At 40.7% G+C, this 27,451-nt stretch overlaps 1 protein-coding gene across 3 annotated transcripts in view; it reads right to left on the bottom strand.

Moving 5' to 3' along the window:
• Positions 1-27,451, bottom strand: part of ABCC4 (ATP binding cassette subfamily C member 4 (PEL blood group)) — a 246,122-nt gene that overhangs the window by 158,356 nt on the left and 60,315 nt on the right. For all 3 annotated transcript variants that reach the window (XM_019737179.3, XM_074329431.2, XM_074329430.2), the window contains 4 exons: positions 7,025-7,114; positions 5,831-5,994; positions 4,573-4,698; positions 2,979-3,228 (listed from right to left, as the gene is read on the bottom strand). In XM_019737179.3, coding sequence (XP_019592738.3) covers positions 2,979-3,228; positions 4,573-4,698; positions 5,831-5,994; positions 7,025-7,114 — 630 coding nt within the window. The remainder of the gene's footprint in view (positions 1-2,978; positions 3,229-4,572; positions 4,699-5,830; positions 5,995-7,024; positions 7,115-27,451) is intronic.

The following is a 27,451-nucleotide window of genomic DNA, read 5'->3' as shown; positions in this document are numbered from 1 at the left end:
TTACATAACGGATCAGAGAATGAGAGTTATCGCTTTCCACTAATTAATACTCAATTGTTAGGCATTTGCAGAATCCCACAGACCTGAGAGAGCTGGACATTTCCTTCAGGTGCACATTTTTTGAGCACCTGCTACCTGTGAGGAATACGAAGATGAACAAGGCACTATTATCAGCCCTTTAGAAGCATGGAGTTCAGAGGCAGAAAGAAATCCACAGAGACGGCTTCAATATTTGGTGTAAGTGGAGACAGCATCATATCTGGGGAGCTCAAAGGAAGAGATGGGGATTCAAGAGAGTGTGATGGTTAATTTTATGTGTTAGCTGGGCTAGGCCACAGTCCCCAGACATTTGCTCAAACACCTCTGGATGTTACTATGAACGCATCTTTCAGATAAGATTATCATTTAAATCAGTAGACTTTGAGAAAAGCATATTATCCTCCACAATGTGGGTGGGCCCCATCCAATCTATGGAGGACCTTAGGAGAAAAAAGACTAACCTCTTCCAAAGAGGGAATTCTGTCTCCACACTGCCTTCCAACTTGAGATGCATTTTAGCACAAAGCCCCATGATTTTAATCTTCTTTTATCTCATGATGGCCAGTAAGACTGTCAGACTAATTCTGTTAACCAAGTAAGACTGAATGTTTCTATTTATCTACAAGGTCCAAGGAAAGCCCAGCTGTCTGCACAGCCCAGGAGCCAGGCCAGCACAATCTGAATTAGCACCAGGCTGTGGGGCACAGCCTCTCTCTTTAGAGAACAGGTCCACCAAGTCCAGACAGGCTAGTTTGAGATACACAGATGGACATACAGAACAAGGGAAAGACCTAGATCCAGCCACCAAGGTTGAGACCCACAAGACCAAATGTTCTAGGAATGCCTAACTCGAATCTGCTCCCTCCCTGTGCATTTCTCTGGCTTCTAAGATAGGTTGGGCCATGTTGGGCCTCTGTTCAGTGCCAGTCTTTTCCTGTGACTGTTATTTCAGTCAATCCAGTATTTATTTGATGCACTTCATGTGTCCAACATGGGGCCACACACTACGCAAAAGAACTATCAGACATGGTCTGCGGTTGAGTGGCTTAGAATGCTTCTGGGGAGTCAGAATCACCCCACTTGAAATGATGCTGAGTGGTGTGTTACTGGCCTTGCATGTAAAGGGAAGCCCAAGATCAGCATGAACGCAAGTGCTGGGAGAGGGTCATGGGAGCTGGCCGGAGGGCTCAGCAGCATTTGCTTAAATCAAGGACAGAAGAGAAGGCAAGCCAGGGGGCTGAACAGAGGGGAACAAAGACCCCAAAATGGGGATGAATGTGGTGTGTAATAGAAACAAGCCTCCCCACCAGACTGGAGGGTGGTGTGCTGGAAAATACACAGTGCGACCAGTTAAGCCTAAACCTAGAGGTTACAATTTTTATTCTACAACAGACAAGGAACCTTTGTAGGTCTTTGGAATTAGACTAGATGATTGAAATAACACTCAAGGAAAACACATGCCAGAAGGGGCTAAGAAGTCAATGTAACAAGAGCTAAGAAAGCGGGGCTCCTAGTTCTGAGCAGATCCCAGTTCTATCATTTACAAGCTATTTCATCTCTTACAGGAACCTGTTTATCTGTAAAGTGGGGACACTAATGCTTATCTCATTCAATCATTGTCAGGATTAAAGGAGATCATGTGTAAAGGCTTTAAGAGTGCCTAGCCCTTAGTAAGCAGTGGCAGTCGCAATCAAAGACAGTGGAGGCAGCAGCAGCAAAAACAAAATTATGGCAGCACAACACATAGCAAAGCCACCATCCTGGAAAAGCTACGTACACTTAGACCATCACTGTGGTCGAAGTATATTCCTAAATGTCTTCTTTCAAATGAGGAAGCTACATCAAAGAAATTTTACTGAATTGCATGGACCATCTTTTAACCAAGTTGTTTGAAAGAATGAGAAACAGGGGAACCAGACCTGACACTGTTCCTATGGAAAATACTTTTCTTATAGTATAGAAACTTCAACATAAAAAAAAACAAAAAAAACAACTCAGCTTTTATGACAAGACTGCCGCCCTCCAACCCCCCCCCCCACAAAAAAATTACACCCAATGCTATCTGATTTCACTAAAGATTAATTAATGGGCATCCATCACTGTAGAGAAGCAGGAACAAAACCAGCTAGGTTTCTGGTCAAGCCCAGGCCCTCAGGTTCAGGCCCAGACCCTCTCAGAGCCAGCTCATCTTCATTTTAGACCTATTCATAACACAGATCCTTGAGCACCTACTGTGTCCCAGGCCCTTATCTTGGTGATGTAAATTATTTGCCCCTAGCAATTTAAGGAGAGCTAGTTGGGAAAAGGCAATACTGGGTACGATGGAAATTAAAAAAAAAAAAAAAAAAATTGAAGGGAAGAGGCCTGCTAGAGATAGGCTGAGGCCGGAAGAAAAAGTGAAAAGAGGAAGGGCAGAGAGACAAAAAGACAGAGATCCAAAAGGTATACTCAATAATCACAAGCAAAGCATCTATGGAGGATAGAACCCATATTTAAACAGAGGATTAAGTGAAGTCAAGGTCACTCTTCCTGCCGAAGAAGCAGAGACCTTCCAGCAACTCTTTCCTTCCTGGTCCAGAGAGGAATCCTACTCATCCCAGGACTGCATGCAGTTCCTACCTAGTCATTCGAGTTAGCAGAGGAGATGAAATCTGTTTCCTTCTCCTGCTTTTAGACATTTTAATAGCCCTGCAGTTATGACTCGGACATCAAGAGCCTGTGCCACTATTTATGTTGCTGCCCATAAGTGATCAGCAATTCTGATGTTGTTTGTAATGCTCTCCACCTCAGGGGAGTACGTACAACATTTTGGAATGACTACAGATTTGGCACTGAAAGAGTTAACCCTCACCTAACTGGACCACAGTGACACTAAGTAAAAGGAGGCATGATTTCGCTAAAATCCGCCTTCAACTTTAAAAAGTTATTTGTCACCAAACCTTGATTCTTCGGATGCTGACGACTGTCTCTGACACCTTCTCGATGGCCGAAGGGAAGAAGAGCGTGACCGTCAAACGCACAGCCCCATACAGTGTCACGGCCACGAACACGCGCCTGGCTGTGATCACGTGGCCAAGGAGCACATAGGTAGTGAAGGTCACAAAAACGATGATTTTGCTTGCAACCAAAAACGACGCTAAATTCATTCCTCTAAGGTAGGAACTTCTCAGAATCTTGGAAATTTCCTTCCTGGAAAAAACAGTAGGATATGTTTGAAAGGAAGCCTCAACATCAAACTTATGAATTCAAGCACCTTTTGCATTTGGCCCCTTTCTAAGGAGTGGCCATGCATTAAAATAAACAGTCATTAATTATCCAGCTCACACCCTGGGGCCGGCTCCCACACCGGGACCACCCACTCCATAACCACTTTACTCATCCAACTAAATGAACGCTTCAAGTCACATAATATTTGGGGTCAATAAGACTGGGTTTGAACATTCATTCAGCAAGCATTCGTGAACACAAGTCCTGTGCCGGGTACCTCACTGATGACAGAAAGACACAGCCTTTCCCCTCTAGGAGCTCATGAACTCATGGGAGAAGAGAATGAGCCACCCAAAACTTGTGTGACACCAAGACATTAGACAGACGCAGCCAGCACGGGCCCCACACGGGCACAGAGAAGAGGCATCTTAACTGGCAATAGTGGAGTCAGGGCAAGTCACACATACATGGGAGCAGAGACGATGAGCCTGAGTTAGTCAGGATTCAAGGGGGCCAGGGGAAAACGAGGATGAGAGTGCTTTTGCAGCAGTGAGGAGTGCGCCTGCAAAGGTGCAGCAGTGAGAGGAGGCAGGACGCGATCAGAGAATTATAAGTACCATGTGCTGGAGCGTAAGTACTCATCAAACATTTAAGTGAAAGATTAAAAAAATTTCTACAAACATAAAGCAAGGCAAAAAGAAACAGGATTTCCATAGCTCTGTCTGGAATACATAATACTGGTTCATTATAGCTTGGACCAATACAGGTATAACCAAATCTCTAGAACCTTCCTGTATGTGCTACATTAACATAAGTTATAGTTACAGTTTAAATGTCAGATCAAATACTAACATTGTAGAATCATTGCTTGTTTGGTATTTGAGGTATTAAGAAATATTTGGAATTTCATTTGTGTCTAAAAAATAAGTATATATGTGTATACACACACACACACACACACACATATGTATGTATATATGCATTTTTTTAAGAAGATTGTAAATGGAAGAGCAGGTTAAAGTGATGTACCACGCTATCCTGCTTAACCCTACTGCCTCACGCGGGAGTTGGGTGGTGGTATTTAAGTAAGCTCACCTTAATGTGAAAACTTAGTAAGACTTCTAAAACTATGCAGTAAAAAATTAAAAAAATAAAATTTTGTAACAATGTACGGTGATGGACACTAACTAGGCTGATTGTGCTCATCGCTTCAGTGGCTACAAACATCATTATGTTGTATGCCTAAGACTAATACAATGTTATAGGTCAATTATACCTCAATTTTTAAAAAAGAAAAAAAAATTGGTGATATATACAAAAACTTACCTTCTCAAATTGGTAATAAGGTCTGCAAATGACTTTTCCCAAGCATACATTTTTATTATTCTTATGCCAGTTATAACTTCATTCATGGTCCTGATCCTGACGTCTGTGAAAGCTGCGGTCTTGCTCCTAAGGGGACAGGCATGAAAGGTGAGCAATGGGGACCACACCCCAACTTCCCTCCTCTGCAGTGGACACAGGCGGAGAACAGAGGTCCACTGATTCCTTACAGCTTTTTTGCACTGACAACAGAGGCAGGTCCTGCTCGAAACACAAATAGAGCAAGACTTCAAGTAGGAAGCCAACAAGTCATCCCAGTTCAAGGAGTAATTTGAAGAACTTGCAGTAGCTGCTAAGGAACAGATGAAATGAGTCGGACACAAACCATCTGCTCAAGGAGGTCACGGATGCATAGAAGGCAGAACGGCACCCAAATTGAACAAGAACACAATTGGCTGTGGTGTAATAAAACAGGACAACAGTGCTAGGGAGCAGAAAAGGGCAGGCTGTTGATTCTGCTGGGAAAGGAGAGCGCAATGAAGCTTCAGAATTCTGGTAGCACTGGAACAGGCCTCGCAGGATAAGAAACATTTCCCCAGAGCAAAGAGGGAAAGGAAATTCCAAGGAGAGGAAAATACCAAGTATGGAGGCACAACAGAAAGAACTCAGTGTGCTTCAAACAGCCCATCTCCATCCACCTGACAACCTTGACAATGACCCACTTCCAACCCTCTGGGATCTGCTTCGGGTCTAATTCATCATCATTAGGTGCTTCATCACCAGCCACTTTTCTATCACATTCCCGGCTAAGGGCTGTGGAACATTGTAAGGACTTAATTAACACTGACCTTGTCCTTGAGGAGCTGATTACTTAATGGAAACACTGAACTATAAAAACAACACACACACTGCAAAGGGCTCTAACACAAGCATAACAAAAGCAAATGCAGCTAGAATTGGGACTATATCTAAATGTATTACTATTTAATAATGTTTAAATAACTGTGAGCTATGTAAATTCTGCTAAGGACACTACTTATTGAGGGACGGTGCCAGGAGGAACCAGCGAATGTCTTCCCCTTTCCTGCTTTTAGATGAGCCTTCAGCTTACAGCACGTGTCCCCAAGGGCTAAGCCTGAAGAGTATGTAACACACGCGCAGAAGAGATCATAAAAGGCACTTGTTCACTTTTGAAAAAAGCATCAGGCAGACAATGGATGTTAACAAATACCTCTTTTTTAAAACCAGTGTTTTCTCTTACCGGAGTGATGAGAACAACTTCCCAATGCAGCTTTGCAAAGGCAGAAGAATAATCAGAACTGCCATCCCGGCAAGACATGATATTCCTATTTCCATCCAGAGCAGGGCAGTTACTGCGATAGCCTGCAGTGGGCCTGCCCACAGAAAGTGCAAGAATATTGTTACCTTAGAAGAAAAAGACAAAGCCTTTTTAGGACTGTATAAAAACAAAACCAGTAAAGGACACAGGATAGAAATAATCTGCTCTGAACGAACAGACGGGAACTTAAACAGAAATAATCACAGTGGGTTTTAAGCCTGCTGAAGTAAAAAGTACCTATCATTCCAGGGCCACACAGGGCAGGATTCAGGGATTTCCAGGGGAACCTGATCAACAGCACTGGAAGGAAGATTGCCATTTTGTCTTCCCCACAAATGAGCTCAGGGCTTCCCCAAACTCTGCCATAAAATTCAGCCCCACCTCCCCTAGGCTCTCCAGCACTCCAGGAAAGCCTATATTATGGCACCTACCACACTCTCCAGTAATTACTTGTATCAATATCTCCCTGATAGGCTGTGGCTTCTCCAGAGCAAAAGTCTTATTCATCCCTGAAACTGAGTAGGAGCTTTAGTTCTCGTTTGATAAATGAATAATTGAAAGAGACGTGGCCAAGAACAATACAGATCCGACCAGCAGCTACAATGCCCTAGATGTGTGATATATCCACAGGGTAAGCATAAAAAAACAGTGCGGTGGGGATAGAGGAGAGTAGGTTGCTTCCCGTTAGGGACCACCCATTTGTCATGGTTAACCAATGGCTTCCAACATAGCAGCCACTGTACAGGGCACAGGGAAGGAACAATCCCTACCCATAGGAGTTCATCCTCCTGACAGAAGGACAATTCCTCCAGTGCTAAGAAGGGCCACTCAGGAGGATTATTGGGTACATTTAACCAAGCTGGGCGAGAACACCTGTGTGTGCCTATGTACGACTGAAGTAGTTGTCAGCTACATTAGAAAAATAGAACTCTCACCTACAGGACAGCACGTCTTACCTGGAAGCTGCACACAGAAGAAATGAGAGTTGGATAAAAAGAACCCTTATGTCCTCAACAGAATCCTGGCCTGTGCCAAAAGTGGCACCAGACATTCCCATAAGGTAAACTACAAAAAGGAGGGTGGAAAATGAAAAAAGATGGCTCAGGTGCAGCTTACCTGATCAAACTTGTTCACGTCATTGGACAGCAGATTGACAATCTGGCCTGTAGTGGTCTTACCCAAGGCCACGTTACTAAGGCGAAGTGCCTGGAATAGAGAGAAAGAGAAAATTATATTCTGACACTGATATCAAGCCACACTTAGAAAATAGCAAACAGAATGCATTTCATGGGGTTTTGCGTGATGTCAAGGCAAGCAGGGTGACCATGACCCGGGTTCAGCCTTCTACTCCTCAGTGTGGCAGCAACCAGAGCCCACAAAGGACAGCAAAGGGAGGAACGAGAAGCAGAGCAAAATCCCCCACTTCATGTTTTGATCAATTTCTACATCCCCAAGTATAAAAACAATTAGATGAGTGGAGAAGCTGCCTAAGGAGAAAAAATGTAGGGGTTTGGACTATAAATCTGGAATAGGTCATTAATTCTGATGTCATTTAAACAATTTGGGTCCTGGTTTCCTATGCTGTGAATGGAAATAACTCCTCACCCTGCCTAGATCATAGAGTCCCTATGAGAATGAAACGACAAGTATTTATTATCTACTGTGTAAAGAACACCAGTTGCTCCAGGAAATAGGATGACAGAGGAGTCCTGTTTTCTTGTCTTCACAGATGGGACAAGAAATGTACAAGCACCTATAATTCAAGTGTGAACTTGGCAGCAAGTACAGAAGCACAGCGAACTGGGGAAGGTTTCACCTGAGTGACACTGCTGGGAGGGGTACAGGGTTGGATCTTGGACGATGAAGAGGAGAAACTAAATGGAGAGAAGAGAAGGACACTGTGGATTAAAGGGAACAGCATGCACAGAAGCCAGGGAAGGGAAAATGTGGGAGCAGCTGAGTGAAGAATACCCAAGATTTGGCTTGAAAGGTGGACTGGGAAACAGCTAAAGAGTTTGGCAGACAACAAGGAACAGTGAATTTTTTTAATATTAGAGTGAGAAATTCAACTTTAGGAAGATTAAACGGTGGAAGTGACTGGCCAAGAGATTCTTACCAGGATTAGCTCAGGCAAGAGGTAACAAGACTGCGCACGAGGATTGCATGTAAAAAAAGGAAGGGCCAGGCACATAATTGAGAACACTTTGAAAAGCAGAAAGTGCTAGGCAAATATAAGTGAATCAGTCACAAGAAAAAGAGAAGAGGGAGGGAGAAAGACAGAGGCAGGGAGGGAGGGAGCAGGAGAAGAAGGGAAGGGAGGAGAGGGGAGAAATGTAACATTGTGCCTTAATTACTGAGAGCTAGCTTGAAAATATTTTTAAAGCCAATTTTATGTACAAATACATGTTAATCCCTCATGCAGAAAATACATGACATATTTTAAAGGAGTAGATATTTGATACCTAATTTTAACAATTAAAATAAGGCCAAACTGCACACCAAACTCTTATTCTAAACTGCTCATGTTTTTTTAAATCTCAAGACAACTATACCCAGCTAGAATTGTCATTTACAGATTACCACTGCTGCTGACAATGAGAATTACAGGGTAAGATGGTGCAGACGACAATTTATGCAAAAGACAAAGTTTCTCTGGGTACACCATTAGGGCTACTTGTAATTCAGTTGTGTCTGTGACCAGGTATAGGGACGGACTAAAAGACTGGTTCTGGAACAAAAGTTAACGTAAGTTCATGTTCATACTGCAGCCAACACAGAAATTAAGGATCTGCCAAAAGAAAATCAGTCATATTCCACATAGGATAAAAACAAAACAAAAAAAGATAAAAAAACAACAAAAAAACAACAACAGTGATGTGTCAATATTATCAATGAGGAAGACATAGTTTACAAGCAAACTGCCAGAATTCTGCTTCCAACCACGAAAAAGTAAGTGATACTGGACTTGCCCTCCATTGTGAAACTATAAAATTGTACAAAATATGTTAAGCAGCTGTTTTCAGGCACTGAACCACCACAGGCAGTGCAGGACTGTGAGCCTCAAGGGAAGGGCTTTCGGGGGTTGGGGGTGGGGGTTCTACCCAAGTAGAACTGCAGTTCCACTGAGTCAAAGAGGAAGAGATGGCTGCTCCAAATTGCAGAAACATCTGTAATTTGCAGGCCAGAATAGCAGAGGATAGGCCCCAAACGTTTTTGTGGAGATTTACCAGAGGTACTTTGCCAGGCCTTCACTGTCCTTAGGGCCTAGGAGAGAGAAGTAACTGTGCAGCAGAGTGCTGACAGGAGACTCCAGAGGTCATGCTAGGAGATGCTGTACTAGGAGACACTGGAGTTCGTGCCCAGCTAGAAGAAAGAGATCTTCATAATTGCCTCAGATAATCAGCTTAGATGCCAGGAGGGCCATGACTTAATAATAAAGATCACACTCGAGAGTAAAAGCCATGCACAAAGTGGAAAAGTCGGCTCCAAACAGATTAGATTAGATTATATGATTAGATTGGCAGGCAGGAGGGCAGACAGATAAAAAGAACTAATGAACCAACCAGTTCTGCCAGGAATTGCCTATCAGAACAAATATCAATGCCCTTTAATCCAGACTCCCTATAACGTATCCCTTATAACTTCCAAAATAGTAAAACGATTGTTAGATATGCAAAGAAAATGTGACCCACAATGAAGAGGAAAAAATACAGGAAATAGAAATATATACTGAGATGATTCAGGAATTAGTAGATGAAAACTATAAAACAACTACAGTAAGTCTCACTTAACATCATCGATAGGTTCTGCAACTTGAGAAAAAACTGTGTCTAAAGAAAACAGTGTTACCACTAATTAATATAAAGAAGAGTTAAGTTCCTACGTTGTAATGAAATAACACTGAATGAAATGACGTTAATGAGGCCCTGCTGTGTTGCAGTATATTCTCGGAGTTACAGGAAAATATGGTTATAACATTATAACAAGTGAATAGATGGGTAATTTCAGGAAAGAGGTGAACACTATCAAAACAACAACAAAAACATATGGGAATTCTAGAACTAAAAGGTACAAGATAGAAAAGTCACTAGATATGTTTAATAGCAGAAAATTTCCATTGATCTGTTCCCAGATCCATTAACCCTCTCTTCTATAGTGCACATCTGAAGAACGAACAGGAAAAAAGAGAGAGATTGAAAAAAAAAAAACAAAGCCTAAGGGTTCAGTGGAACAATATCAAGCATCGAAATACACATGGAATTAGAGACCTGGAAGATGACATACTCATATGGGGGGGTAAAATCATTTAAGAAATAAAGGCTAAAATGTTTCCAAGTCTGGTAGAACATATTAATCTACATACCTAAGAATCTTGGCAAACCCATGAAGAATCAAAACAAAAAGACTTATGCCTAGGCACATCACAGCCAAACTGCTGAAACCCAAAAAGAGTAAGTCTTCAAAGCAGCCCAAGAAAAACGACACATTATATACAGAGGAACAACAACACAACTGGTAGCTGACTTATCAGAAACAGTGGAGAGAAGAGTACTTAGTATAATCAATTATGTCTGTTGCCCTCGGGAACTACCAGTTAGGAAAGTACACAGATCCTGACATACTCATTTTTGTCATCATGATCATAAAAACAGCTACCATTTATTGAGCACCTACTGCAAGCCAGACACTGAATAGGAAACAACCTTACAAAGTAAGAATTATTCCTATTTTGCAGATGAGAAAATAAAGTATTCTATGCCTGACAGAGAATAAGCATTCAGTCTGTTTTCTTTCAATGAAGCAATGTTACCACGGTCCCCTCATTAACACAGAAAATTAAAGTTTATTTCTAATAAAGTGTATACGTCATAGTTAAAAACAGTTCACATCCAGTGTAGATAAAACCAATGGGCAAATTAATGCGTCAGCTTTCTGCTAAGGTTTTGGTTCTACATTTCCTTAAACTGACACGTTATAAATGGATACTGTTTGGTTAAATCTGTTTTCCTTGTGAAAACAACAGTCCCACCATGAGAACAATAAAATGCAAACAAAACAAACTGGAATCAAGACTTGCACTATACGTGCCAGATGCAGGGGTAATATCTTTAATAAATCAAGAGCACCTAAATATCAAAAAGAATTATAAGAGCTTACCAATTAAAGGGGGTACGCGTCACACGCAAAGAACATGTGCAGGAAATTAAGGAAAACACAAATGGCTAATGCAAATTTCAGGATTCATTATTACTCAAAGACAGGTAAATTAAAATAAAGCAGTATTATTTTTCAACCAAGAACTTGTGAAACTGGCAGATTTTAAAAAATACAACATCTGAACTTGGTAAGAACTTGGCAAGAACGTGGGCCATCTCATTTCATTGGAGAGAATGTAAATGAATAGATGGGTAACTTCAGGAAAGAATTTAACAATTCTTTGGGAGGAAATCTGGCATATCAAAAGCCTTGAAATGTATATACTCTAAGAAATTAAGGCGGTCTTCAAGGCTCTAGCTTTAATCATATTGATGGCACTGCTGTTTATTAATATACAAAAACTGGAAAGCAAATCTAAATATCTAATTATTGGTTATACTATAATCTAGGTGGCCACTAAGAACAAGACTGTGAACTATGGAATGCAAACTCTATCAGAGCAGGGATCCATTTATGGTTGGTTCCTATTGTGGGTGGGCATGAAAACAGAATACATCTGGAGTTATAAGAGAACTCTATAATGTAGGCCAGAGCACTCATCTTGTACAATTTTTTTAAATAAATGCAAGTAATATTTTTCACTCACTTGAAAAATAAACTGTTTCTCCTTTCTCAATTATTTTAATCAGAAGTAAAACACAAAACCCAAGTACAGACATATAAAATACCATCACCAAAGGAATGGGGAAAAAGAATGCTCTTTCCACAGAAGTGAGTTTTCCAGACTAGTGAGATGTATTATCCCTTTAAAAGTCCAATCTTTATTTTAATGGAAATCCTCCTCAAATCCTTCTCTAGTAGTCCTTGGAAACAGAAGACACAAACTGTGGGTTTCACCGTCTTCATGATGCAGATTCCTCATCACCAAAATGACCCTTACCTCATGTCAAGGACCCTCAGGTGTGTGTAAACACCCCTCCCACAGAGTACCCCAAATGGCCAGGCTTTTTAGACTTGGCATGTGTTAAATATCCATTTTGTCCCTTGCTGTCAGATCATCTCTTCGAAAGACTATCTCACCATTACATACCACTGTTTCTAAACTAAGATATTACTTCATAACATTCTAAGAAAAGTCACAGTAAATAGGCTCTGAGTTAGAACCTACAGGATTTTCAGAACAAAACACCAGCACTTGTGTCACCTATTTTGCATTTTTGGCTTACTTCCTGATTCCTGGTCCAGAGTTGGGTTTGTCAGATAATGTGGTTTCCAGGTACACTGGACATTATTGCAGCAAGCAACTATGATGAGTATGTTTCACTCACTTGAAGCAGAAAATTACCTGTATTTTTCCAATATTGTTGCCCAGAGTTGCCTAGCAATGCTGCCACACCTACTTTCATGACTGCGTAATCAAAAGCTATTAATCTCTGTTTTTGAGGGTAGGGCCGTGGGATTGCCTAATATCCTCCATGCCCATGATGGGTGACAGCTCCACAAAGTTAACTAGATCCCTGCTACAGTTCTATAGAAAAGATTCAAAGAAATGAAAAACAAAATCCATACAAAATCAACTGCCACTCTCTGCAATCTGACAGCACGGATTTTTTTTTTTGCCTGTTCTTCCATGGCTGGCATACAACCAAGCACAGCTGTACAGAAAGCTCTCGGCAAGTTTTGATAGATTTGGCACTTCCCTCCTGTGGGGACCATTAGCTTTCTTTAAACTCCACTGGCCACCTTTTACCCTTCCACCACTATGACCTACTAGAGTCAAGAGGCCAGAAAGATACGTATAGGGTTGACAAGTGAGTCTCTGAGCACGAGGCGGATAATGCAGACTCCAAGAACTACTTGGGTGGCTTGGAGGAGCTGTTCTACTTGCTCTGAGGTCAGACTCAGGACTTGAATTCCCCAGGAGGAGTTTCTCCACATTCCCTGACCTCATCACCTCTGAGAGTCACGAGTCCCTGAGGCCTGCCTCTCCAACGCCCTGGGAAACCTAGGGCCCTGCAGCAACTGCAGGATGAGGCAGAGGGTGGCTGGGCCCTCATGCTGGTGACCGCTACACAAAGTGCCCAACAGTCTGCTGCTGTTCATGCTACATGTAAAACTCTGCTCTCCACTGCGGGGGACGGGGGCTGACGTGCCCCCCAGAACCCAGGGAACATTTCAGAACCTCTCATTGCTGAACTGAAATAGGTGCCTTGAGGAGTGAGTGGGTAGTCAACATACATTGTGTCAGGTAAATGACTACAACTTAAAGTCTACTACGGTAATACCGACGCAAAGACTAAGGCAATTTGATGGTAGTATGTTCAAAGGGAGATCACATCCAGTTAATGCAAGATCTCTCATACCCAGACCCTTCCATCACCAATTTCTTTGAAAGAGAAACCCTATCTGACCGGCTTACCAAACAGGAGAGAGGAACAGAGAAATGCGCAGCAATGAAGAGCTGGCAAAGGTGAGCTGGTGAGGCAACAAGAAGAAGGAACAACAGTGAAAAAGCCCATGAGAGGGAGAGAAAGGCAAGAGAGAACACACACAGGTACAAATATATATTTTAGGATTAGGTAAGAGAAGATCATCTTAATGAGAAAATATGTGAAGTATGCCTCCACCCCCCAAAAAAAACAAACTTCTATCAATATTTCAAAAAATATTTTTATCATGTATTTCTGTTTCTAGAATAAAAAGTGAAAAACATGTGTTTATAATCTATCATCTCAAAAATGCCTTGCTAAGTCATAAAAATTTATACATGAGACCATATTCTAAGTCTTTTATAGCAACTATACTTAGAACTATTTTGTCTATAAAGAAGTTTCTAATTATTTTGTTTATGATGTGCCTTCCTTCAGACCAAGAGTAAAAAGGAAAGCAATATGCCCTCTACAAACTCACCCATTATAATTTTAGTGAGAATTATCCAAAATGAGAGTATTTTACAAATGGGATTTTCCTGTTTCCTAATGTTTTATATTTATCAAAGTACTGAACTTGAAGAGGTTGGGTATGCAACAAACCTAAAGTAATTGCACACTTTGGTAAAATCGCAAACTGAGTTGTATTACCATCGCCTTTTAAACACCATCTTCGAAGCTTTCAGAAAATGAGGAAATCTGTGCAACAGAAAAATAATGACAAAAGGAGATGCTGTCTAAATGATTTATTCATAACATGCAGCTTTAGAACCATACTTATCAAAAGCAGCAATGCCTTGTTTTCTATCATCAGTATGTATAAGGGACTGAAGAGAAAAGTACACAGAGCATTGAGGAAAACTACCTCCCACAAAGCAACCTGGCACACTCTTTACCAAATCCCATCTTTCTAAATCCCACATTCTCCTTCTCAGTGGAGCGGAGCATACCAAAAAGCAGCTGGGTCCCAACAGCCGTTAGGACACAGAGATACCAAACAAGGAAATGTCAGCTAATGAGCCCCAGAGGGAAGAGAAAGGAGGAGATGAGGACTTGAAAACATAACCAAGATAGAGCTGCTTGCGCAGAACAGGGAGCCAGAAAGGGTAGAGTCCTCTTTGAAATACCTGCCTTTTCCTCCATAATTAACTGAAAGTTCATCACCACAGTTGAGAGTCAAGGTGACTTTTTCAATGAATACTGATGAAATGTATGGCCTATGCCTATTCAAAAAATTACATTAACCTTGACACTGCTAAGTGAAATAAGGCAGTCACCCATGGACAAACCCTGTATGATTCCACTTATATGAGGCACCTAGAATAGGCAAATTCAGAGACAGAAGTGGAATGGGGACTGGTAGGGGGATGGGGCATTGTTGTTTAATGGGCACAGAGTTTCAGTTTTACAAGATAAAAGAGTTCTGGAGTTGGATGGTGGTGATGGCTGCACAATGATTGAATGTACTTAACGCCCCTGAGCTGTATGCTCAAAAATGGTAAATGGGGTCAATTTCACATTACGTGCATTTCACCACAACTGAAAATAACAAAAAATGTATAAATTTAAAATACAAAATTATTCTTTCTAAATCTGAAAGGAAATAGCCAGCAACCCAAAATTCTAAACCTAGAGAAATGTCTTAAAAGAATGAAGGAGAAATAAAAACATTTTCAGACAAACAAAAAACTTTAATTAATCAAAATTTTAAAAAAATAAATGTGTCACAATTTCAGCATAAATCCCAGGGAAAAGAATGCACATGTTCAAACTGTCCTTTCACTTTCCAAGGAGGCCACATCTACTTCTGCCCCCCGCACAGTCTGTTGTTCCTTCACCATTCTCTTATCTGGTACAGAGTTTCCTCAACTTGCCTGATAAGAATCCTTGGGTCACAGATTAAATAGATAGATTTCCAGGCCTCTTCCTTAGAATTCTGAGGGAGTAGGTCTGGGATTAGACCCAGCTTCTAAGTTTTAAATAAGCACAAAGATGACTCTTGACAAAACCTGGTGAACCTCAGCCTGACATATGCCCTCATCTGTGATCTGTTCATCAAGGAAGTTGAACGGCTATGCCTTACAGCGCATACCACCACGCCCTGTACTGTACACACAGAGCTCCCCCATAAACACCCAGCTATGAAAAGCAGTGAAGAGACTGCTGTTCTGACAAATGGCTGAGTAACTGATAGTGAACTAGCCGTCGCCTCCACCTCTGCCATAAGCAACCGTGTAATGGGACAAAATTATGTCTTCAGGTATCAAGTAACGGGAAGGGCAAGGATGGTCTCAAGGTGACTGCCACTATGGCCCTTGCTCTCTGCCAGCGGACCCTTTTCCAATTGTGGCAGTGAGCTGGAATCCAAACAGCACAGCAGCCCTACTGAGCGGACGAGGCAGAGGTCGGAAGTTTGAGTCAGGCGAAGCAGCTGGCATCTTGGAGGCAAAGCACAGGGCAACAAAAAGGAAGGGTCTCCAAAGTCTCCGGAAGGGGCAGGAGAAGGTGTTGCAAGGCCCCAGCTGAGGAGCGGGCTGCAAAGGCCTCCATCAAGACTGCCCAGGGCCCACCAGAGAGCTGGTGCTACAGAGTAGCAAGCAGAATACAGATACTGAAGGTCAAGCAGCGTTGGGACACTGGAGTTCTTGCACAACCAAAGTGGAGAAACCTTGATAATACATCGTTAACAAGCCTGGCATAACGTTGAATCACCCCCAGAAAGCCCATCCCTTAGAATTCAAGACTTTTCTCTAGGCAGCTATTCTCAACTGGGGTGATGGTGCCCCAACCCCAACATTAGTCACCAATGAAGTAAAAATCAGGAACTCATGTATCATCGGTGGGAACCTAATATAGTACAATCGCTTTGAAAACTCAGTGGCAATTTCTTCTAAAGTTAAACATTTACTATATATCCCAGCAAGTCTACTGCTAGGGGTTTATCTACAAGAAAGACATACATCCACAGAAAGACGTGTATATGAATGTTCATAGCAGCTGTATGTGAAACAGCCAAAACCTGGAAACATAAGTCTATCAACAGGTGAACAGATAAACAAATTGTAGTGTTTTCATATAACAGAATCCTACATTTGGCAACAGAAAAAAGAAAAAAAGAAAACTACTGAAAAATGCAATAGCACGGAATAATCTCAAAAACATTATGCTGAGGGAAAGAAGCTCATCACAAAAGTACACAGTACATGATTCCATTTATGTGAGGTTATAAAGGAACATTCTGAGTGATAAAATTGATCAATATATTGACTGCTATGTACTTAACCCAGGTACATAAATTTGTGAAACTCAAACACTTAAGATGTGTGCATCTTATTTATGTAAATTACACTGCTGAGTTGATGAAAGAGAAGTAGTGAAGAGAAACAGAATTTTAGTTATATGAAAACAGAAGGCACTCAGTATTAAATGGTATATCATACATCCCACATTTAGGAATGTTTTAGGTATACTAACGTTTGATGGACGTGTGCAAAAATGTTTTCCTATTGTTGGGGCATTTTTAAAAGAAAGCAATTATTATCAATTTGCTTTGAGACTGGCTAGTGTAAACACTTACTACACTAATCACACACAGCCCACCTCCAAGGGCACCACTCACATCGTCGCATGAGACCTACACAGCTGGAGTGACACAGTGCCCTGCCTTGCTCAGCCACCATTAACAATAACGATGAAAAAATCCATCTGAAGAGAATTTTTGACATATACAGCCCAAAACATGGCCCAAAGAGGCAAAACAAACCATGTAAGTAAAAGTAAAGTAATGAAAATAGACACCTTTCACCCCTAGATAGTGAATATAGGCAATCCATTAAACAGACTATCAATGTAGCCAGTGAAAGGGTAACACAGAAGCCAATTCAGTGACAAAACTATATACAAACTGTGGACATAATGAGATTTTTTTAAATTTATTGGAGTGACAATTGTTAGTAAAGTTATATAGATTTCAGGTGTACAATTCTGTATTACATCATCTATAAATCCCATTGTGTGTTTACCACCCAGAGTCAGTTCTCCTTCCATCACCATATACTTGATCCCCCTTTACCCTCATCTCCCACCCTCCACCCCTCTTACCCTCTGGTAACCACTAAACTATTGTCTGTGTCTAAGATTTTTTAACTGTACAAATATGTGTCGCTAGACAAAGAATGGAAGAGAATCTGCAAAAATTATATTTGCCATTTTATAATGCTGACGTTTGGGATACTTCCTCCCAAATTTTTGACAACAGTAAGCAAAACCAGCAATGCTTACGAAAGTGCTCAAGTGTCAAGACTGACTGGCTTTGCAGATCCCTATCAGAACTATGATTTCCTAACCGTGACTTTGCCCCTTTAGTAGAATAGAAAGGGCGGGTTCCTTTCTACTCTTTCTTTCTCGGTCTCGCGTGAATATTACAATACATTAAAAGATCTACATAATAATTCATTTTGCTAATTTATTTCTGCACATCATTTTATGAGATCAGTTCACCTGTCTTAGATGAAATAAGACAATTATTATCTTCTTACAATGACCCACAACTCTCATTGGCTGGACATCAGGAGTTCATGAGAACCAAATGCTTTACCAAATGGGTAAAGCAGTAAAAGTGAACGAATGAATGGCCAGTGAGATACTCAGACTATACCTCCCAGATCTGACTTCTCCTTTCCGATTCTATGGTTATTATCTCCACGTGGGACCCTTATTGCTTCACGAGTAGCCACATGCCGCAGGCCATCAGAAGACGCGTTTCTCTAAATCACTGCTCTGATCAGTTAGTTCCTTACTCAAAAAGGCCCAGTGGCTCACCTCTGCCAACTAAGTAAACCCAAGTGGCTGAAGCTCGTGATCAAAAAGGCCTCTATCACCTGGTCCCGATGTGCCTTCTTAGTTTGCCTCCTAGTTCTCTCCTAAATTCTTCAGCCAACTGTGCTACCATTCTCTGAAGAAACCCTTTTTGCTTTTCCATCTCTACATTGTTCAAGGCATGGCATGTCCTCCCTCCCACGTACACCTCCACCAATCAGTGGGGCCCTTTCCTAAACCATTAGCTCCGTGCACTCGTGCACTTCTTGGCATCCATGCTGCCGTTTCATCCCATTACATGTATTTGAGCCTTCGGTGACTAAGCACCAATAATCAAGATAGTAAGACCGTTTCAACAGTAACTAAATGCCAGGCACTATGTTAAATGCTTCACAGAGACTGAATGATTTCATCCTCACCACGACCACGAGAGTTGGGTGCTATTATCTTCATTTTCCAAATGAGGAAATTTAAACTTAGAGCTGTTGCCTAAGGCAAATAGGTAGAAAGAAGAGAACTAAGATCCACACAAAAGCAGTCCAAACCCAGGGCCTTATGTTTACGACCCCTCCATCTTCCTAAACTTAATAAATGTCTTCTGTACCCAGGTCTTCATAAGAATTATTTTATCCAGCACTAACAACAATGCCATGAAGCAGATATTCTTTATCCCGAGTTTAAAGATCAGGAAACTGAGGCACTGAGAAGTGAATTCACTTCTCTAAGATTTTACAGTTTAGCAAATGGGGCGAAATCCAATTTGCACTCAGGTCCAAATGCCCTCAGAGCCCATGGAAATAGCCCAACCTCGGTATTATAAAATGGCAAATATCGTTTTTGAAGATTCTCTTACAGTCTTTGTCTAGCTACACATATTTGTACAGTTAAAATCTTATGTCCACAGTTTGTATCCAGTTTTGTCACTGCATTGACTTCTGTCTTACTCTTTCACAGGCTACGTGATTTGACTCTTCCCTATGCGACCAGCCACAGTGTCTTCCATGAAGTCCCCATGCACCTGGCAGACACCTGAGCACGCGGTGCATGTGAGATTCCCAGCCCAGACTCTAAGGCACTAGGGACTGATGAAAGGTTACCATGCTTGAGGTTTACACCTGCAATTTCTAAAGGGTTATTCACCACTGGGAAGGGTTAAACTTGCAACCCATAGGCTTACCCCTATGTATTGGAAGGTCTTGAGAGATAAAGAATAAAATAAAATTAAGCTGAACATATATCTGAGGCCCATTTGTATTATCTGGCATCTTCCAAAACTCCTCAAGGGGGGCCATGCATCAATGTGGTTTTCAAGATTCCCCCCACAGGAATCTGACGTGAAGCACAGTTTGGAAAGCACTGAGCTCAATCGTTCCCTTCCAGTTTGCACCTCACCCATTCCGGGAGAGCAGATAAAGTTACCAGATGGCAGAATGCAATGGATACTCATAACTCTCCAGCAGCAGCAATTTCCTTTTGGAAGAAAGCTAAACCTCTCCTTCCTTAAATTGCGTTGTTACTCCAGCTCCTAACTACAGAGCATTAAACCTGCACTCAATGGCTCCTCTCATTGCCTCCCTAGCAAACTAAAACATTGACAAATTGCCCCTGGATGAGATCAACTTGTCACTAACTGCACAGATTAGATTCAAGTTTATGTCAGAAATAAAACAGAAATATGGAGGAAAGAATATGTATTTAAAAGAAAGATTTTAAAGTGTTAAACAGTGTAAGATGTGTTGCTACTTCATTCTAATTTTGTCAGAAGGTCAGAAAATACCATTGGAAGAAGAAGTCCAACCAAAGTATCACATGCTTCCTAGGAGACACTGTATTTCCATAAATACCACACAGTTTCACTGTGACAGTACTCTCAAGATGCTAGTTCCTCGACATTTTCAAAAAGGAAACATAACCACAGACTAATAGGCAAAATATTGGATTGGTCTCCTAAGCCCAAATCAGTTGAGTATCTGCAATTTCATATTGTCCAACCTAAATACAAAGCAAGAGAGTCTACACTGCAATAAAATAAGCTTTAAATAAAAATAAAGTTCTGTTTGAGAACTATCAACATAATATCATACGGCTGAGAAGCAAACAAAACTTTCAATCAATTGCCTTTCTACCATCCACAAAGATAATTCCGTGGGAGATGAAGGGGGAGGGGTGGGGTGGAGATGAAGGGATGGAAGGGAGGTAAAATAAACCCTTCCCTGCTCACAATGTGCACGCTCCATGCAGAGAATGTTTACACTTAGGCTCAGGAGAAGTCAGCAAGCTTAGCCTCTCTCTGCGTCCTGGAAGGGCTCCTCCTGCTTCCTTCTCAGTCTGTGATAAAGGATGCCTGCTGTCTTGAGAATGATCTTAAAATGTAACTGAGCTGGAGAACTGTCTGGAAAGGAGAAGTAAAATGGTCAAGAGAAGACGGGTCTTAAGAGAAAGAATTAAAGGAGAGGGGAAGAGTCCTTCACTCAGAAAGACAAAGAATCCTAAAAATGTAAAATCTAAATGGTGTAGACACAAGGAGAATGCATTTTCCTCCAAATTAGAATTCTAAAATTAGAACCACAGATGCTCCATACGATGGTGTTGCATCCCAATAAACCTATGGTAAGTTGAAAAAAATCATTAGTCAAAAATGCATTTACTATGCCTAACTTACCAAACATCATAGCTTAGATGTTCTTGGAACATTTACACTAGCCTACAGTTGGGCAATTATCTTGTTTCCTTTCAAGAGTAATTGCCTTCCTCTTCTACTCACCAGAATCAGAAGACACAGATGGGCATTCCGTAGACATGGCAGAATAAAAAAACACAAAACAATACCCCAAAACCACTGGCAACCCAGCACACTATAGAGGATTGGTTGTTTAGCCTAGTGACCTTCTGGCTGACTGGGAGCTGCTTGCTGCGGCTGCCCAGCATCATAAAGAGTATATAGTATGGCATTTCGCTGGCCCTGGGAAAGATCAAAATTCAAACTTCAAAGTACATCTTCTCCTGAATTTGTATTGCTTTCACACCATCGTAAAGTCAAAAAATTGTTAAGTCGAAACATCATAAGTTGGGGCCATACGTATATAACTTAAATGATTAAAAATACACTTACGGTAAGTAAAAATATTTCTCTAAACAGGATATTGATCTATAGAAGTCATCCCCTTGAGATGAACTGCATAAATATCAGTAGTCTATTCTCATATTCGCGGTAGTTAGGTTCTATGAAGTTACGGTGAACATGAATGAGTGACTACTAATTGCTCCGAGGGGAAATACAGGGCTAGGTTGCTGCCAGACATTTGGTAACAACGTTTTCATCAGCTGATCGATACACACATAATAACCTTGTTTCTGTTTAAAGACAACTTATTTAATATCGATTGTTGATTAACGCTGGACTCACAGAAACTCATACCTGAACCAAGCTTATCTAATGCACGTATTTTCTCCATAAAGTACATCATAGCACTAGACAGCACTTCAGCACTCTGTGTGAGGCCGTTTTCAACAGCAAAATCACCAGCAAAAAGCACAAAAATGCAGAAAACAGGCACTAAGTAGTCCATGAAAAGGACACCCACTCACACAATGAGAGCTGGAACAAGGCAGAGTGTCATTTCGTTCAATCCCAGCTGGGAATATGCATGTCAGGTGACTCAAAATGGCAGCCTCTGTGTGCACACCCACAGATGACTGCGAAACAGCCTCAAGTATTGATTCTTGGGGTTACAAATACATGAGGATTGACTATACATAAATGTTTGTAAGGCAGATCTACAATAAAGGATAAAAGGAAACTAAAATGTTCACAGGGAATCCATTCATCTTAGAACCTGAATTAATAAAGAAACACAAATACTCTTCCACACACTATCCTTTAGATAATTCGAAAGGGAATGCAGACCTTTTAGCCAGAATAAGAAGTCTGCCCAAACTGATCCGATTGTGCAAGGAAACAAGTAGCAGAGAACAGCATCCGTGAGCTCAGGCACTGACTGCTCTGGCTTTACCTGGCATTCAGAGCAAGCCAACCTATTGTCAGGATCCACTATGGGAACCGCCACAGTTCGTCAAACTGGACACCAAGTCAGGAAACTAAGAGCCGGAAAAATCTGTGTTGTATGCATTCTGTATGCAAAAAAAATCTCTGGGACATTTGACAAGACCACCCTGATTATTGAGATCGTCATCCAGCTCTAGAGACCTGTAACACTCAAGCTCACTTCCACCCAAGGCCCAAAGCCAAGGTCAGGGCTAGCAGATGGGAGTTCCACCCCCACCAGTGACGAGGCTGGAGACTGTCAGCTATCTTCCGTCCAGGCTCACCTTACCTGAAGCTACCATCTTCCATCAGCCTGGCCCCACCTCCTTGCTCGAAACTAGTGAAGTATCCCCCTTGAGATTTGAAGCGGAGCATGTCCTCCTTTTTCTGTGTCCCAGACAAGAATAAGGAAAAGAAGTAAGCCACTGGTCCCACTAAAGCAACCCACGCTAGGACTATGACGTTTTTAAATGAGCAAGTATAATGTTCAAAACACTATTACGTGAGGACCTTGTGTTCTTAATGCAAATCTGTTGACTTTTACAAAAAACACAGCCTATGTTGCACAATACCTTTATTTGGTAAAATGTTCTGAAAAATGCCCTAAATATTTGAGGAACCTGAACAGAACGTCAACTGTCTGAACAGACTGCCAACTGGAATCACTGATTCAAACAAAATGTCATACTTCATAAAAACTCTTCCTTTAGTCCTCAAGTTAAACAGAAAAATCAGTGATCTAGTGGGAATGTAAAATGATATAGCCACTGTGGAAGACAATATGGCAATTTCTCAAAAAATTACCGTGTATTCCAGCAATTCCACTTTTGGAGGCTTACCCAAAAGAACTGAAAGCACAAACATCAAGAGAGATTTGCTCATAGCAGCATGATTCACAATAGCCGAAAGGCAGAATGGATAAACAATACGTGGTATCTACCTACAGTGGACTAATATGCAAGCCTTAAAAAGGAGATAAATTCTAACAAATGGTACAATATGAATGAACCTTGAAGACCTTATGCGATATGACATACGAAGTCTGACAAGTTCGCGAACTTGCCACCATGTGTTTACATTGGCAGCACTGCACAAACAGCTCACTAAGGTTTCATAACCTTAATATATCAGTGTCTCACTGATGTGTTCGTGTCAAAGTGTGGTGCTGTCTTGCTAAGAGGCATTCATTATTATTGTGTGTTTTTGTGTGCCATCAAAAGAATGTCTGAGCTTGAAAATTAGAGCAACAAACTACGAGTAATTTCTCGTTAAACTTGGCAACAGTGGAAGTGAAATCAGGGACAAGTTAGTCCAAGTTTACGGGGCCAATGCCGTGAAGAAAATGGCAGTGTACAAATGGATTAAACATTTTTCTGAGGGGAGAGAATGTGTCACTGATGAAGAGAGGTCAGGGCGGCCAGTAACAAGAAGTGACGAAAACGTTGCAAAACTTCATCGCATTGTGCACCAAATTGTCAGCTAACTGTGAGAAGCATAGCAAGCCAAGTAAACATTGGTAGCGAAACAGTTAGGAAAATCTTGGCATGAGAAAGGTATGTACAAAAATGGTCCCAAAGGAACTCACTGATGAAAAAAAGCAAAGGAGAGTCAAAGTTTGCCAAGACCTTTTGAAGAAGTAAGATGATGTTTTGGCCTGTGTTATCAAAACTGGTGATGAAACATGGGTGTACCAATACAACCCTGAAACAAAGCATAGAGTGCACAATGGAAGTCAGCCAATTCTCCACGACCAAAAAAGTTTCTGCAGTCCAAATCAAGAGTCAAAGCGATGTTGCTAAACTCTTTTGATATCAGAGGGATTATTCATTATGAACTTGTACCAACTGGACAAACAGTTAACCAAGTTTACTATTTAGATGTGCTGAAAAGGCTGTGTGAAAAAGTTAGACAAAAACGACCTAAACTTTTCACCAACAATTCATGGCTCTTGCATCATAACAATGCATCAGCTCACACGGCACTGTCTGAGATAGAGTTTTTAGCCCGTAAACAAATAACTGTATTGCAATGCCCTCCCTACTCACCTGATCTGGCCCCCAAAGATAAAGGAAATATTGAAAGAAAGATTTTTTGATGACATTCAGGACATCAAAGGTAACACAACAGCTCTGATGGCCATTCCAGAAAAAGACTTCCAAAATTGCTTTGAAGGGTGGACTAGGCACTGGCATTGGTGCATGGCTTCCCAAGGGGAGTACTTCAAAAGTGACCATAGTGAAATTCAGCAATGAGGTAGATAGCACTTTTTCTAGGGGTGAGTTCGCGAAGTTAATTGTCACACTTCATAAGCCAGATAGAAAATGACACTTATAGAAGGTACCCAGAGTAAGCAAATTCATAGACAGGAAGTGGAAAGGTGATGCTTGTGAGGAGCCAGGGACCAGGGAGCTGTTGTTTAATGGGTACAGTTTCAGTTTGGGAAGATGAGAAAGATCTGGAGACGCATTCACAACATGAATGTCCTCAATGCTACTGAATGACACACTTAAAAAGAGTTAAAATGGTAAAATTTTATGTTATGCATATTTTACAATTTAAAAAAATGATCAAAAGCCAAAAGTAATTTTATCAAAGCTATTCAAAGGTAAACAAAGGACACGTCATTTTTATTTAGGATACATCCCACAAGGTCATTCAATATTACAAACTACGACCATGAGCTTAGCCATCATTCCATTTATACCACCCAACCTGATTCTCTCCCAGGACAGGAAATTGGAGGTGGGCCCTGAGCATAAACTGCATATGTTCACAGAGGGGACATTCAGAGCTACACTGTGGCGCCAGCTTTTGCCCTAAAGAATCAGCCTACCTGTGATAAAGAAATATCTTATTTCTTCACATCAGCAGGATTCTAGATACAAGGCAATGCATGAGGAAATCTGTCTTTCCCACGTTTCTGGAATTTCAGGTTACACCTATGGTTTAACCCAAGCAATTCTTGACTTCATAAAGGGTCAATTATTTAAAGCTAATCAAGTGGCAAATTAATACCTTTGGGAGATGTTTACATGTGCCAAGTCAGATCAGATTTCCCAAAGGCAACGTTCCAAAGTGTTGGTGAGAAGGGGAAGAAAAACAGGTGGACAGTAACTCACCTGAGCTGCAAAGAGCTTTGTCTGAACTGTCACCTCAAATCTGACCACCATGTTTAAGGATTTCAGAGTGGAGTGCTAGCAAAATTTCCTATTTATTTGTGGGCGATAAACATGATCTGGAGACATAAAAATCAGCTAATATATAGAGAAATCTGAGTATTCTTCTCCTACATGGCAGAAGGGAGTACAACAGAATAACAAAAATGTTGATGATGATGACAATAACGAAAACAACGAAGGTCCACGGACTGAGAGTACAGGCATTGCTACCATGTCACAGAAGAGGAAATCGGGCTTACGAATTGTAGCCTACCAGACGGTGAGATGCCAGACCTTCAGAATTCACACAATTCCAAGATTAATAAGACTCTGCTCAAAGGAAGATGTGGAGAAGGCCATCTTGCATTGTACAAAAAAAAGTATTCACAAGAAATAGACACTCTACCTAAGTAGCAATAATTAAAAGAAACAATACTTAAAGTGTTGGGTTTTACCTTTCAATGAGGATTTTTATTGTTTTAATAAAAATTGTAAATATTTAAGGTATACAACATGGTATTTTGATATTCATATACACTGGGAAATGATTACCATAGTCAAGCTAATTATCATATCCATCTCTTCATATTGTGTGTGTGTGTGTGTGTGTGTGTGTGTGTGTGTGTGTGTGTGTTGGGAACAGTTAAGATCTGCTCTCTCAGCAAATTTCAAGTATACAATTAAATGAGGGGTTTTTGTTATTGTTTTGTGTTTTTTTTTTAAAGCAAACAGCCCAAGGCAATGAGATATCCAGGATCAAGTTTATAAAGAGCTCTTCAGCTCCTGACACTGCTACCGTGTTTGCCCGAAAATAAGACCTAGCCGGACAATCACCTCTAATGCGTCTTTTGGAGCAAAAATTAATATAAGACCTGGTCTTATTTTACTTTAATATAAGACCAGTATATGATATGTGATGTGATGTGATGTGATGTGATGTGATGTGATGTGATGTGATGTGATGTGATGTGATGTGAAATATAGTGTAAAATATAATATAATATAACAGCGGGGTCTTGTATTAATTTTCGCTCCAAAAGACGCGTTAGAGCTGATTGTCCAGCTAGGTCTTATTTTCGGGAAAACAGGGTATACATGTGGCAACTCCTTTGTAAAAACACTTGAAATCCTTACTCCTTTTATTAGTAGTTAAGAACATGGTAAAATAGGGGATAATTGTATGGCATTTCTCAATACAAAAACAATGAACCCATCAAATCAGTCTTATCACTACAATTGCTACCTTTCACGCTAAAGGAAAAGGAAGTACCGTGTTTCCCCAAAAATAAGACCCAGCCGGACCTTCAGCTCTAATGCATCTTTTGGAGCAAAAATTAATATAAGACCCGGTCTTATATTATATTATGTTAGGTAAGACCCGGTCTTATATTATAGTAAAATAAGACTGGGTCTTATATTAATTTTTGCTCCAAAAGATGCCTTAGAGATGAAGGTCCAGCTAGGTCTTATTTTGGGGGAAACACGGTATGGTATAATAACTTGAATGAAAAGCAACATACAATAGATGAAGCCATAAGTTCTCTCTAAAATTACTAAAAACAATGTAAAACTTAAAGCTTTATCCCAACTATCCAATTTTTTAATATTATTAAAAATAACCATAACTATAGAATATAGTGAGTGAATGTATTTGGCTTCCATTTATATTTTCCTTTAGTTAACAAAATTATATGTAACATAATTAAATGGTCATTTAAAAATTATCATCATTCCCTTTCTCAAAGACAATTCTTTCTCCTAGATTTAGTTTTATAGATCCAATCTCTGAAGGTCACTTTTAAATACAACTTTGATGTAAATTAAGGTTTCAATGAACAACCAACAAAACTTCTATAAATATACCTATCAGATTTAGGCATGATAACACTGAAAATTTTTCATGCCTAAATCAATTTGATAGTTATTTTTTGATACT

This window comes from Rhinolophus sinicus, chromosome 16, assembly GCF_057876585.1.
Source record: "Rhinolophus sinicus isolate RSI-liver-muscle chromosome 16, RSI-T2T, whole genome shotgun sequence".
In the NCBI taxonomy this organism is placed as follows: Eukaryota; Metazoa; Chordata; class Mammalia; order Chiroptera; family Rhinolophidae; genus Rhinolophus; species Rhinolophus sinicus.
This window is presented reverse-complemented; position numbering and strand designations above follow the sequence as displayed.